This window comes from Rhinatrema bivittatum, chromosome 2 (genome assembly GCF_901001135.1).
Source record: "Rhinatrema bivittatum chromosome 2, aRhiBiv1.1, whole genome shotgun sequence".
Taxonomy (NCBI): domain Eukaryota; kingdom Metazoa; phylum Chordata; class Amphibia; order Gymnophiona; family Rhinatrematidae; genus Rhinatrema; species Rhinatrema bivittatum.
In genome coordinates, this window is record NC_042616.1 from 23164976 (window position 1) to 23179178 (window position 14203).

Sequence of the window (14203 nt, forward strand, 5' to 3'; positions counted from 1 at the left end):
CTGCTGTCCTGTGAGAACACCTGTTTATAGGTAAGCAACATTTGCTTTACTAGCATCAGTAGCATGGAATAGACTTAGTTTTTGGATACTTGCCAGGTTCTTATGGCCTGGATTGGCCACTGTTGGAAACAGGATGCTGGGCTCAATGGACCCTTGGTCTGACCCAGTATGGCATGTTCTTATGTTCTTAATCGCCTTCTCATCTTTTGCTTTCAGTCTCACAAGGATCTGTTTTAGGTCCGATTGCTTCGACTTGATTCATGCATTGCCCACTTTCTCTGTCACTCAGCAGGTTTCATTCTTACTCCTCCTCGGGATATCCCACTGAGGACTGTACCATAACAGTGTTTATGCTGAATAACGATGTTATTTTATCCCGTGTTTAGCCTTCCTCCAAGTGACCCAGCCCCATTCCTGATGTTGGTAATTTTCATACAAACTGCACCTATGAGTGTTCTTGGCAGCTCAGGATGTCTCCAGGTTTATAAAATACCTCTGTGGAACACTCCTCAGGTGAATTAATGATCTTCCTCAGGAATACCAGTGGTTTATCTAGGGCAGTGGGTCCCAACCCTCTCCTGTAGTCACACCTGTCCAGTTGGGTTTTCAGGGATTACTGCGATGAATATGAATGAGATGGATTAGCACACACTGGGTCTCCAGTATATGCAGATCTATATCATATGTATTCATTACGGAGGGCCTCAAAATACGCCTGGTTAGTTGTGCCTCCGGGAGAGGGTTGGGGAACACTGGTGTAGGGTGTAATCTGGGCAGTCAGTGAGAGAGATCCAGAGTCTTTCCTCGGAGACAGGAAGAGAGATATATCTGGGGGCAAATCAACGAGTGCAAAATGAAGGTTGGCATGGACAGTGCCAACTCTCTATGAGCCTTCCTCCTTCCAGTTTCTTAGCACGACACAGTGGCCTTGAGCTTCCTTTCCTCTGTGAACTGGAATGTTCTCGTAGTTTTACTGAAACCTGCTACAGGCTTATTCTGGAAAGTACAGTATCAGTTCCTCAGTCCTCCGTGTCTAAAGCAAGGGTAGATAACTCCAGTCCTTCAGTGTCGCAAGCTGGTCAGGTTTTTCAAGATAGCACCACTGAATATTCATGAGGTTAATTTGCGAGCACTGCTTCCATTGCATGTAAATGCATCTCGTGCATATTCCTTGTGAATATCCTGAAAACCCAATCAGCTTCCCGCACTTAAGAACCGGAGTTTAAGGGTTGTGTTGCAGGGAAGCCAAGACCAGTCAACAAGGCTGGCCCATGCTACGAAGATGAATAAAACTTACTAGCTAATGTCTTTCCCATGGCGCTTAATTCACACCCATTCAGGACTTACAACATTTTCTGTCTAAAAAATATTTTCATATTGGGTGAATAAAAATCGACATGTCCTCCACTTGGAAAAAGCTGCTGAAGCACTTAGTATATTTTGGATAAGCCAAGTATATCCCCTTTAATGGGTGTTGTTTTTTTTTTATAAATAGTGCCTAATTCTTTGCTTATAATATGTTAACAACTTCATTAAATGTGCACTAGCCTTGGGAATCTTTTGTCAGTTGCATGTGGACTAGGATGGAGGAATCACACGGGGCACGCTCGAGCTGTGACATTACCATGAAGCAGAAACACATGCCGGCACTTCAGTTACCATAAGTCTATCATTACTGAATAGTTATATAATCCCTAGGAGTATACAATCCTGGCTTTTTAGTCCGTCTTTCAGTGTTTGAACCTGGCAATCTGCACTGGTAAATAACTTTATTGCTATTTATTATCATCTGCTATTTTATAAATTACTCCATTGTAATAAGCATATCATGCTGTTTTTAGAATTGTATAATTAGTTATTTGTCTGTGTTGTTTTAATATTTTCAGAGACTTGTTATCTGTATAGTGAAAAAACTTCAGAAGGATAGCTGTGTTAGTCTGGTGTAGCAGAAATGACTGGAGTCAGGTGGCACCTTCTAGCGTAACCAATTTATTAAAATATGAGCTTTCAAGGACAGAGTCTGTTTCATCAGATGCATGAAGTGATGTACAGGAGATGGGTAAAATATATACAGAACAAAGGGAAGGCTTTGGATTAGGCAGGAGATGATGTGGAGACAGTGTTAATAGCATTATAGTCTAGCTACTGATAACTGAGCTAAGTGTGAAAAGACAGAATGATCTGAGAACTGTTAAGTTATAAGATAGTTGTAGTGGATATGAAGCCATTGTCTCTGTTCAGACATAGGGTGAATTATGTTAAACGTTTTGATGAGTTCTAATTCAGCAGTTTCATGCTGGCGTGTTCCTTTGACGTTCTTATGCAGGAGTTTGGCAGCCTTAAGGTCAGACAGAGAATGTTCTGGAAGGTTGAAATGTTCTTCTGTTGGTTTCTGAATGTTGCAGTTTCTAATGTCAGACTTAGTCCATCTATTCTTTTCCTTAGGGACCTGACCAGTTTGTCCTTTGTAGACAGTAGAGGGACGTTGCTGGCAGGTAGTGACGTATATTGCATTAGAAGAAGAGCAGGTGAATGAGCCCCGGATACTCTTCCTCCTCCCCCTCTCAGAGGGGGATTTCTGCAGCCCCTTCACATAAGCAGGCTAAGTGTGAGAAGGTCTAGGATCCTGAGGAGGAAAGGTTTCCCCAGTTCAGCCCTTAAGGAGGGCAACAGTTGTAATGGAGGGGATTTGTTGGAGAAGGTTCACTGCTCCTTCAGGGAGGAGAAATCATTGCTCATTTGTGTTTCTAGAACTGTCTTAATTAAACAAACCTTATAGGTACAAACCTTTGTGAGGAAAAAGGTCACAGAACATCAAGATATGAGCATAAGAAAGTCAGTGAAATCCCCCCCCCCTGCACAAGGCAGTTAAGGGTGGACCTAGATGGGGAGGAACGTGCTTGATAGCAATTTCAAAGTAACACAAGGGTGTGGTGAAATTGTTCCCTCTTCTAGGTGAAAGGAGGGACAATTAGGGCCTCCTCGAGTGAGCATCTGGTTAGAAGAAAGACTACTATTCTGGTCAAGGAGGGCACTTCCCTTGGAGGTGGCCGATATTGGAAGTTCAAGTCTCTGCTCTGTTCTTTGAGGTCTCGGGATTAGCCCTGTTGACTGCTGTCTGCATGTCTGCTTTTGGCCCAGTGTCTCCAGAGGCCTTCAGTAGAAGATGGACGAGATGGCATTAGGGCTGATGCATCGTATAACCTCGTAGAGACTGGTTTCTCGTCACTTGCCTTGGATGAGGAACTAGATGACAGGCTTGGTATCTGAGATTCAGCTGGCTAGACTTTTCTTTAAGGAAATGTTCCTCTTTGGAGAAGACCTCGAAAAGCTGATTGATGATTTGGGGGAGTATAAGTCTCCCAGATTTCCCAAGGAGACTGTCCGCTTTTTTGCTGAATTTGTCTTATAGTTCTAAGCAAGGAAATGCTGGTTCAATATTATCCTTGCAGACTCTGCGCATCACCATCGAAATAATAGTTATTGAGCCTCTCCATCTCTCCCCCCTCTCTTTCGATGGTAAGCTCTCTGGGACAGGGATTCTCTCCTTCCACCACCCACGGTCCAGCATCCCTTCCTTACGCTCTCTTGCCCCCAATGCTCTGCCCACGTTGCCCAGTATCTCCCTCTTTCTACCCGGCTCTCTCTCTCTCCTCCTGCCCCTTTACTCCTGTAGATTCTCCCCCTCCCCAGGAAGCCTGCAGAGAACAGGAGGGGGAGGAGCCAGCACCTCCGGAGACCTCACCGCTCTCCATGCCCAGGAGCCAGGGCCACGGGTCAGCAAGGGGAGGGGAGGGAGAGGGTTTGAGCTCTCGGCCTCTTCCATGGTGGCCGTTAGGCTGTGGGAAAGCAACGGCCGAGAGCTCACAAACGCGCCCCCCTCTCATCCTCTGCCCTCCCCGTCCCCACTCCTGCTCGGCTGCAGTTCAGAGACCCTCATTTTTTCCAGCATCTTTGATGGGGGTACGTGGCAGTGATATATTTTAAAGGTGGTGGTACCCGTGCACCACTATGCACCGTTGATGCTAAGCCCATATCTTTGATATACAGTTTTACTCAGCAGGGAAACAAAGCAAATAAAAATGTATAACGGGGATGAGAGAATATTTCTTCCTTTTTTTTAAAATGTCTGTACAGATATGAGGCAACCCTGACATATACACACCCGTCTGCAGGACGTCTAGATCTGGAATTATACTTCTCGGTCGAGGCAAGGGGGTGAGTGGATTATGGCGGGGTTGGCACAGGCGCTTGGACCTAATTGCAATGCCCAGAGACGACTCCTGTTTTCTCTGTGGCAGATCTTGCTGGGAGCTGCAAGACCTGCAGTTAAGACGGGGGGAGGGGAGGACGACCACCTTTGCAGCATTGCGGACCAGTGAGAGCCGTTCCTGGCCGCAAGCAATGCTGGGGGTGGAGTCAGGTCCTACTGGCCACCTTCGCTGCTTTCTCCAGCCGCAGTCTGTCCCTGTGCAATCAGGGGTTCGAGACTGACCATTTGGGGAAGGGCGAGATGATCTCCCTGGTGGTTGTCCCAAGGTTAGTCACCTGCCTGATGTGGGACACGGGTCCCTGCCCCACCACAGCCTTCCCCCCTTGTTATCCACGTTTCTCCATTGGTTCTAGTATAAAAAAGAAGAAAAAAACAACTGGAAGAATGATCTAGTGTTTGGTACCAAATACTGAAATTCAACAGGGAATGGAAAATCATGCAGGGCGGGGGTTGACAGAAAAATCCATGGGCCAAGAACTGTTTGGAGGGGAAGCAGTGGCCAACGCCGAGCAGGAAAGAAGCCTGCAGCGCATCATCGCTAATGACCTGAAGTTAGCCAGTCAGTGCGACAGAGGTGCAGGGAAAGGTAAGACTGGCGTGGCTGACAGAAAGATTGGGCCCACTGTTCAAAGGTGTCCCGTTATCTAAGTTATCCGGGTACAATTTATCCGCATACCTTAGGGCTATTCAGCGGCACGGCAGTGTGCCGACGACTATTACTGGATAAGTTCTAGTTAGCCAAATCAGGGATATCCGGGTAACTTTCGGCATACTATTGAGCAGGTCTAACATATTCGCTTAACCTCATCAGATGAGACCGAATACAGGCACTTACCCGCTTAAGAGAGCTGGATAAGTTGCCCCACCTCGATCCGCCTGTTGCCTGCCCCCAAGGTGTCCAGCTATCTACTCAGCCGGATAAATACTTATACAGCTCAATGGTGGCCGCTGAACGCAGCCGGATATTCAGCAGCTCCCACTTAGCCGGGTAAGTCCCTATTGAAGCGTTAAATTGCCGGCCTCTCATTATCTCTGCACGTCTGTGCCGAGAATCCACTTCGAGCCCTGCGTGCAGTTCTGGAGACCACATCTACAAAAGGACCTCGCTAAGTTAGAGGCAATTCAGAGTCAAGCCACCAAAATGTTACGTGTCCTGTGCTGTCAGTCATACCCAGAGAGCCTGAAGGAGCTAAGGATTTAATTTCTAGAAAGGAAAAGGGGAGATGCCATGCAGACGTTCGTTTATCTCTGAGGCTTCAATAAGGGGCAAGAAGGAGCATTTTGTATAGAATGAAAAACTCAAGGATAAAGGGTCATCATATGACAGAGAAGGGAAGGAGGATCGAAAGGCATGTGAGAAGATATATTTTCCTGTCGTGTAGCCAGATGGACTCAGTACAAATGGGTATAGTGTGCTCGTGCTAGCAGTTGGAGACGGATCTGACGTCAGCACTGGTACATATACCCCCACAGGAAGTGAAGCTCCTCAGTAATTTCAGTCTCCAAAGCAGTTTGGAGAGCCTGCACGCTCGCTGAGCATGTTTCCAATCTACTTTCTATTTTCTCTTTCTTCTTAACCAAATTTCTACAGCAACATCGAGCCCCGCGCTTTTGCGGTGATACCAATCGGTCACTCCCCCAGTTGAGCTTCCCGGGGTGATTTGCGTGGTCCCCCGGAGGTTTAAGACCTCGGTCCGGTGGCCGGATCGCGGCAGGGACGTAGCCCCCGGGCGAGGCTCGGGTGTGGCGAGCGAGGCGCCTCGGTCCCAGCGTGGACAAGGCAGCGGGTGCATTTCCTCTAACGCGGCGGAGGTGGTACCCTGGGCAAGGGCCCATATGAGACCCCTACAACGCTCCCTGCTCTCTCGATGGAGCCCACGCTTCCGGCATTATTCTATGCATCTCCCTCTACCAGCCAGAGTACGGACTCAGCTACGGTGGTGGTTGCAATCCAACCACATGAGCAGGGGGTCAAGGATGTCCTCACCCACATGGACTCTGCTCACCACAGATGCCAGCCTCAGTGGCTGGGGAGCACACTGCGAAGAACTCACCGCACAAGGGCGGTGGACCAGAGAAGAGTCGGGATGGAACATCAACAGACTAGAGGCACGGGCAGTTCGGTTAGCCTGCCTGCAATTTGCTCACAGACTGAGGGACAGAGCAGTCAGAGTGATGTCCGACAACCCCACCACGGTGGCATACATCAACCGACAGGGCGGAACCAAAAGCCAACAGGTATCCCTCGAGATAGCCCCGCTGATGGCTTGGGCGGAGGTGAATCGTCAAGACATCTCCGCCGTCCACATTGCAGGAAAGGACAACACCACAGCAGACTTCCTCAGCAGGGAGAGCCTACATCCGGGAGAATGGCGGCTGTCCCCCACAGCCTTCCAAATGATTGTGGACCACTGGGGGATTCCAGACATGGACCTACTAACGGACAGGTCCAATGCGCAAGTACCAAGATACTTCAGCCACAAGCGAGATCCATCCTCTCAAGGGATCGATGCCCTGGTTCAGCCATGGCCACCAGGAGTCCTGCTCTACGCCTTTCCCCGGGGCCCCTGCTGGGCACCCTCCTCCACAGGATTCGGAAACACCGGGGACTAGTTCTTCTAGTGGCACCGGACTGGCCAAGAAGACCCTGGTACGCGGACATGAGAAGACTACTGGCAGGGGAGCCCCTTCCCCTGCCTCCACTCAGGGACCTGCTTCGTCAAGGTCCCATCCTTCACGGGAATCCGGCTCAATTCTCGCTTACGGTCTGGCCATTGAGAGGGCTAGACTGAAGAAAAGAGGTTACTCGGAGCCAGTGATAGATACACTCCTCCGAGCTCGCAAGTTCTCCACATCTCTCACCTACGTCAGGATTTGGAGAGTGTTTGAAGCCTGGTGCGACGCTCTCGGCGCTAACCCACATGTGACCACAATCCCGATTGTTCTGGATTTCCTACAGCATGGGCTTCAGAAGGGTCTCTCCCTAAGCTCCATCAAGGTTCAGGTGGCTGCGCTGTCTTGCTATGGTCCCAGGAGGGATGGCAAGACCATTGCCACGCACCCAGACGTTTCTCGCTTCTTGAAAGGAGTCAAGCACATTCGTCCGCCACTGAAGTGGCCAGTGCCTTTGTGGAACCTCAACTTAGTTTTGGATTTCCTTGCGGGATCAACCTTCAGGCCCCTTCGGGGCCTGTCTCTCCGTTCTCTCACTCTGAAGTTGGTGTTCTTGCTGGCTGTGTGTTCAGCACGCCGCGTTTCAGAACTACAAGCACTATCCTGCCGTGATCCTTTTCTTCGGATCACTCCCGAGGCTATCCATCTTCGCACGGTTCCATCCTTCTTGCCGAAGGTTGTCTCCCAGTTTCACCTTAATCAGACCATATCCTTGCCAACCACGGCGGGTTTGCGGAAATCTGAAGAAGGACGTTTGCTACGCCATCTTGACGTTGGCAGATTGCTGCCCAGATATCTGGAAATGACAGACACAATACGAAGAACTGATCATCTGTTCGTCCTTCACAGCGGGAAGAAACAAGGAGAAGCGGCCTCACGGCCCACCATCGCCCGCTGGATTATGGAAGTCATCAGAGCGGCTTACGTACAGACCGGGAAGTCACCACCTCTGCAAGTCTAGGCTCATTCTACCAGAGCACAAGCAGCATCTTGGGCAGAATCCAGGATGATGTCGCCTGCAGAAATATGTAAAGCGGCGACGTGGTCCTCCCTCCATACCTTCTCCAGGTTCTACCGTCTGGATGTCCAGGCCAGGGAGGACACAGCATTTGCGAGGGCAGTCTTACACGGTCCTCAGGCAGCCTCCCGCCCAGTCCAGGAGTAAAGCTTTTGTACATCCCATTTGTACTGAGTCCATCTGGCTACACGCCAGGAAATGGTGAGATTACTTACCTGATAATCTCCTTTTCCTTAGTGTAGACAGATGGACTCAGCATCCCGCCCAGCTGGCTGCCTTCATTGCTTTCACCGATTCAAGGTAAGCCTTATCACTTCTTACATGAGTGCGTCCACTCTACCAGGTGTCGACGCCTTCCGGTTGGGAATGCTGGCAGTCTCCAGCTACTATCCATCGGTCAGGGGAACCCTGTTTTTCATTGATTGTCAGCACATGTCTATCCATAACAGCTTTTGCAAGGAAGATTACTGAGGAGCTTCACTTCCTGTGGGGGTATATGTACCCGTGCTGACGTCAGATCCGTCTCCAACTGCTAGCACGAGCACACTATACCCATTTGTACTGAGTCCATCTGTCTACACTAAGGAAAATGAGATTATCAGGTAAGTAATCTCACCATTTTTCCCTATATGCAACACCTTGCACTTGTCCACATTAAATTTCATCTGCCATTTCGCTTTTGTATTTTGTTGTATTTATTTATTTATTTTTTGTATTCCCTGAAGATTTATATAAAGACATCACACAGGAGTTTTCACTGTCATCTCAGAAAGCTTCTGCTAAACCATGGAATTCAGTAAACATCAGAGGTCCCATGGGGTCATTGCATGATCCCTGACAAAGTTTGATCCAGGTCACTGGTAGTTTTCTATAGCCACAGACACTTGATTAATGCCTTCTTTTTATATCCAGCAGGTAATGAGGTCATACAGGAAGTGAAGAGGGAGGAGAATCGAGAAGAACACCCTATAGTACTGGCACTTACACCAAGACAATCAGGAAATTTCTGTGAGAATCCTGCCCAGAGGACTGAGGAGGGAGACGTTAGCCAAAGACAGCAGGAATCAGAGAAGAAGGAGCAAGACTCTGCAGGAGAGTCACTGGATGGAGTCACTGCTTGTGAGAGAAGTGACAGGGAGTTCACAGACATCCCTGAGCACCAGGGACACCCGAGAAGAGAGAATCCCTTCCAGAGTAATAACAGTGACCAAATGACTTCTGACCTCCACCAGAGATACCTGGGAGCAGAGAGACCCGTCCAGAGTAATAACAGTGACGAAATGACTTTTAACATTCATCAGAGTGAGGGGAAAAAGCAGAAGTCCTTTCGGTGTGAGATCTGTAAAAAAAGCTTTGACAGGAAATATGATCTATTATTGCATCAGAGAACTCACACTGGGCAGAGAACCTTTCCATGTGCTCAGTGTGCAAAATGTTTCAAACAAAAATTAATTCTGAAATTACACCAGAGAATCCATAAGCAAAGGACCAATTTCACATGTAATAAATGTAAGAGAAATTTCTCTTGCAAGGAATCCTTAGTAATACACCTAAGGAAACACACAAGGAAGATACCCTTTCATTCTCCTCAACATGGCCAATCTTTCAATGGGAATTTTGTTTCAGTAAATCAGCAGAAGATGCAGACAGGAGAGAGAACATCTTCGTATTCTGAAAGTGGAGACAGCGCCATTCAAAAGCAAGAACTAATTCAGCACCAGAAAACAGACACAGAAAATAATATATTTATATGCACCGAGTGTGATAAAGTCTTTATTTATCTGTGTCATCTGAAAAAGCACCAAAGGATCCACACTGGAGAAAAACCATTTCCATGTACGGAGTGTAAAAGAAGCTTCAATTGTATTTCAGCTCTTAAAAGGCATGAAAGGACCCACACAGGAGACCCACATCAGCAGAAGATGCAGACAGGAGAGAGAACATCTTCGTATTCTGAAAGTGGAGACAGCACCATTCAAAAGCAAGAACTAATACAGCACCAGAAAACAGACACAGAAAATAATATATTTATATGCACCGAGTGTGATAAAGTCTTTATTTATCTGTGTCATCTGAAAAAGCACCAAAGGATCCACACTGGAGAAAAACCATTTCCATGTACGGAGTGTAAAAGAAGCTTCAATTGTATTTCAGCTCTTAAAAGGCATGAAATGATCCACACAGGAGAGAAACCGTTCACATGTACTGAGTGTAAAAGAAGCTTCAATTGTTTATCACATCTTAAAAGGCATGAAATGATCCACACAGGAGAGAAACCGTTCACATGTACTGAATGCAAAAGAGGCTTCTATTATTTATCAGATCTTAAAAGACACGAAAAGACTCACACAGGAGAGAAACAGTTTACATGCACTGAGTGTAAAAAAAGCTTCTATTGTCTATCAGATCTTAAAAAGCATAAAAGGATCCATACAGGAGAGAAACCGTTCACATGTACTGAATGTAAAAGAAGCTTCAATTGTATTTCAGAGCTTAAAAGGCATGAAAGGATCCACACAGGAGAGAAACCCTTCACATGTACTGAATGCAAAAGAGGCTTCTATTGTTTATCAGAGCTTAAAAGACATGAAAAGACTCACACAGGAGAGAAACAGTTTACATGCACTGAGTGTAAAAAAAGCTTCTATTGTCTATCAGATCTTAAAAAGCATAAAAGGATCCATACAGGAGAGAAACCGTTCACATGTACTGAATGTAAAAGAAGCTTCAATTGTATTTCAGAGCTTAAAAGGCATGAAAGGATCCACACAGGAAAGAAACCCTTCACATGTACTGAATGCAAAAGAGGCTTCTATTGTTTATCAGAGCTTAAAAGACATGAAAAGACTCACACAGGAGAGAAACAGTTTACATGCACTGAGTGTAAAAAAAGCTTCTATTGTCTATCAGATCTTAAAAAGCATAAAAGGATCCATACAGGAGAGAAACCATTCACATGTACTGAGTGCAAAAGAGGCTTCTCTCGTCTATCAAATCTTAAAAAGCATGAAAGGATCCACACAGGAGAGAAACCGTTCACATGTACCGAGTGCAAAAGATGCTTCTCTTATTTATCAGATCTTAAAAGACACGAAAAGACTCGAAGCCATTTACATGCACTGAGTGTAAACAAAGCTTCTATCGTCTATCAGACCTTAAAAAGCATAAAAGGATCCATACAGGAGTAAACAATTTACGTGTACTGAGTGTAAAAGAGGTTTATATTATATAGCAGGTCTTAAAGTGCACAAAAGGATTCACACGGGAGAAACCATTTAACTGTACTGAGTGTAATAAAAGCTTCACCCGATCTTGGGGTCTGAAAAGGCATAAAATGACCTACACGGGACAGAAACCATTTACCTGTACTGAGTGTGAATAAAGCTTCATTTATTTATCACGGCTACAAAGGCACCAAAGAACCCATGCAGGAAAGAAAGCAAAATCCCCAAATATTATCAGCTGGTAATGTGCTAAAAGCTGCTCACAGTAATATATGCAGACAGAATATATAAACATATTGATGTAAAGAAAATCATGGCAGTATAATAGAAATTCAACAAAAGAGAGGGGCATATGGAACCAGTGACCAGTTAATGCTGAATAAGTCAGTATGGCATGGATAGCAAGTTTGCTTTCCATAAACAGTGTTTTCTGTAACTAGCAGGATTAATTAGCCATTACATATGGGTTATGCCATCTGGCAGCACTGGAGGGACTTGTTTCTCCAGGAATTTTTCAAAAAAAAATTGGAGATGTCTTTGTTTAATCCTCGAGAACTCTTCAGGTTTGTTAATAATTTGACTAAAATTAGTAGGCTTAGCCGAAGATAAGTATAATGAGGTTGCTCTATTTTTTAAAGAAAAAATTGACTCATTAATTTCTGATAACAATCTCTGTTTAACTCAAGAAGTTAAAATGCCAACTAAACCAGACATTAAGTGGGCCACTTTTGACTCCATTTCCTTATTGGACATTCTCTTATAAAAAAAAAAAAAGCTTAACCCAACTAAACACCCGATAGACGCTATTCATGTTTTCTTTCTTAAATCCATGGCTGACACTATAGCGCCTTTAATCGCTGACATTGTTAATGCCTCACTGACTGAAGGTATTGTCCCAGATATTTTAAAGAATGCTATAATTAAACCAATTTTGAAAAAGCCCTCTCTAGATAATACCCAATTAAAAAATTATAGACCCATCTCCTATTTATCCTTTTTAGCTAAGATATTAGAAAAAGTAACCCAAAAACAACTTGATGATTTTCTAGAAACTAATAATATATTATTTCCTAACCAGTACAGATTTAGAAAACATTTTAATACCGAAACTCTTTTAATCGCCCTCATGGACACAGTTTTAAGAGGTTTCGATACTGGTAAAAGCTATTTCTTAGTTTTCTTAGTGTTTTTAGATTTATCATCTGCTTTTGATACTGTCGACCATGGCATTTTATTGAATCGGTTAACTGAAACTGGGATCAATGATACAGTTTTAAATTGGTTTGCGTCTTTTCTCAGTAGTCGGTCTTATCAAGTAAAAATTAACAATGCTACTTCTAAAAAAACTTTCTTCCAAACAGGTGTACCTCAGGGGTCCACTTTTTCTGCTTCTCTTTAACATTTATGTTTTACCGATTTGTCATTTTTTAAATGGTCTAGGTTTAAAATTATATCTTTATGCGGATGATATTCAATTTTTAGTTCCTATTGAAAAATCAGCGGAGGATACATTAGAAATTGTTAAAATTTATATATTGTCCCTAAAACAATTACGCCAGCATCTACGTTTAGTTTTAAATATGGAGAAAACTGAAATTGTTTTACTTGAATGCAAATCTTACTTTAATACTTTCCCTGAACTGTTTTTAAATGACAATACTCAAATATGCCTTTCTTTTTATACCCGCGATTTGGGTATGATTACTGATACTGAGTTTTCTTTTAAAAAACATATTGCCACTAAGTTGAAAGACGGCTATTTTAAATTGTTAACTCTACGAAAACTAAAGCCGTTTTTAGAGCATAAAGAATTCAGGATGGTTTTGCAAACTCTTATTTTTGCAAATTTAGATTACTGCAACTCTTTACTGCTTGGTTTGCCTGCCTCACGTGTACGGCCTCTTCAGGTTCTACAGATTGCTGCTGCGCGTGTTCTAACAGGCCATCGAAAATGTGATTACATTACTCCTGTTTTGATTAAATTACACTGGCTTCCGATTCATTATCGTGTACAATACAAAGTTGCCTGTTTAATTCATAATGTTATATATGGAGAAAATACCAAATGGCTTAATTCATCCATGCGCCTTCATATACCACAGAGAGACTTGAGATCCGTGAATAAGGGTCTTTTATCAGTGCCTACTATTAAATCAGCAAGACTCAGCCACGTTAGAGATCGTGTTTATCTATTGCGGGAACAAAACTTTGGAACTCCTTACCAACACACTTGAGACTGTCTTCAGAAAAAAAACAATTCAAGTTGAATTTAAAAACTTGGTTATTTAAATGTGCATTCGCAGAGTATGAAACTGTAGAACTGAGAATGAAGCAACATCAATGAGCTAAATAATACCGGATCATTTAATATCATTTTCGGTTTCAAACGTTCTTATTGTATTTAACTGTACATTCGCAGAGTAGGAAACTCCAGAATTGAGCATGAAGCATCAACTATGAGCTATATAACACCAGATGATTTGTTGTTATTAACTGTTTGGCCTTCCTGTTTTATTTCTGGTTTTAGTACGTTGTTCTTTCAGTTTGTATGAAGTTAGCGTAGATTTATTTTTACTTAATTTTAATCTTATTTTTATTTGATTTTATTTTTTCTCAACAGCTAACTTATTTCTGACTAATTCTTGTAGTGTTAGCTGTAACTACATTATGAAATATTGTATTTCCATATACGTTTTATTTCGTAAACCGTTGTAAAGGTACGTCTGATGTAACGGTATATAAAAGACAATAAACTAAACTACTGACCATGTGCAGTGTTGACAATAAACTAAACTACTGCACCATGTGGGTGTTGCCTTATGAGTCTTCTCAGTTAGTATTATAGCTAAATCTAGGTATGTAGTCAGCTTTCCAGGGAGACAGGTGGGCATTCCTTGGTTCCCTGTACGTACCCGGATCAGTCCAGACTGTGGGTTGAGCCTCCTTTCGAGCAGGTGGAGACAGACTAAAACTGAAAGGATATCCTATATGAGGACAGAGCCTCTCCTGTAACTC

General features: G+C 44.2%; 1 protein-coding gene across 4 annotated transcripts in view; it reads left to right on the forward strand.

Annotated features, from left to right (window-relative positions):
- LOC115083669 (oocyte zinc finger protein XlCOF6-like) overlaps positions 1-12014 on the forward strand; it is a 41089-nt gene extending 29075 nt beyond the window's left edge. For 2 of the 4 annotated variants that reach the window (XM_029587616.1, XM_029587618.1), the window contains one exon: positions 8877-12014. In XM_029587616.1, coding sequence (XP_029443476.1) covers positions 8877-11152 — 2276 coding nt within the window. In that variant the 3' untranslated portion in view covers positions 11153-12014. The remainder of the gene's footprint in view (positions 1-8876) is intronic. The other 2 variants (XM_029587617.1, XM_029587619.1) reach the window with 1 other exon arrangement.
- Positions 12015-14203: the final 2189 nt, after the last annotated feature.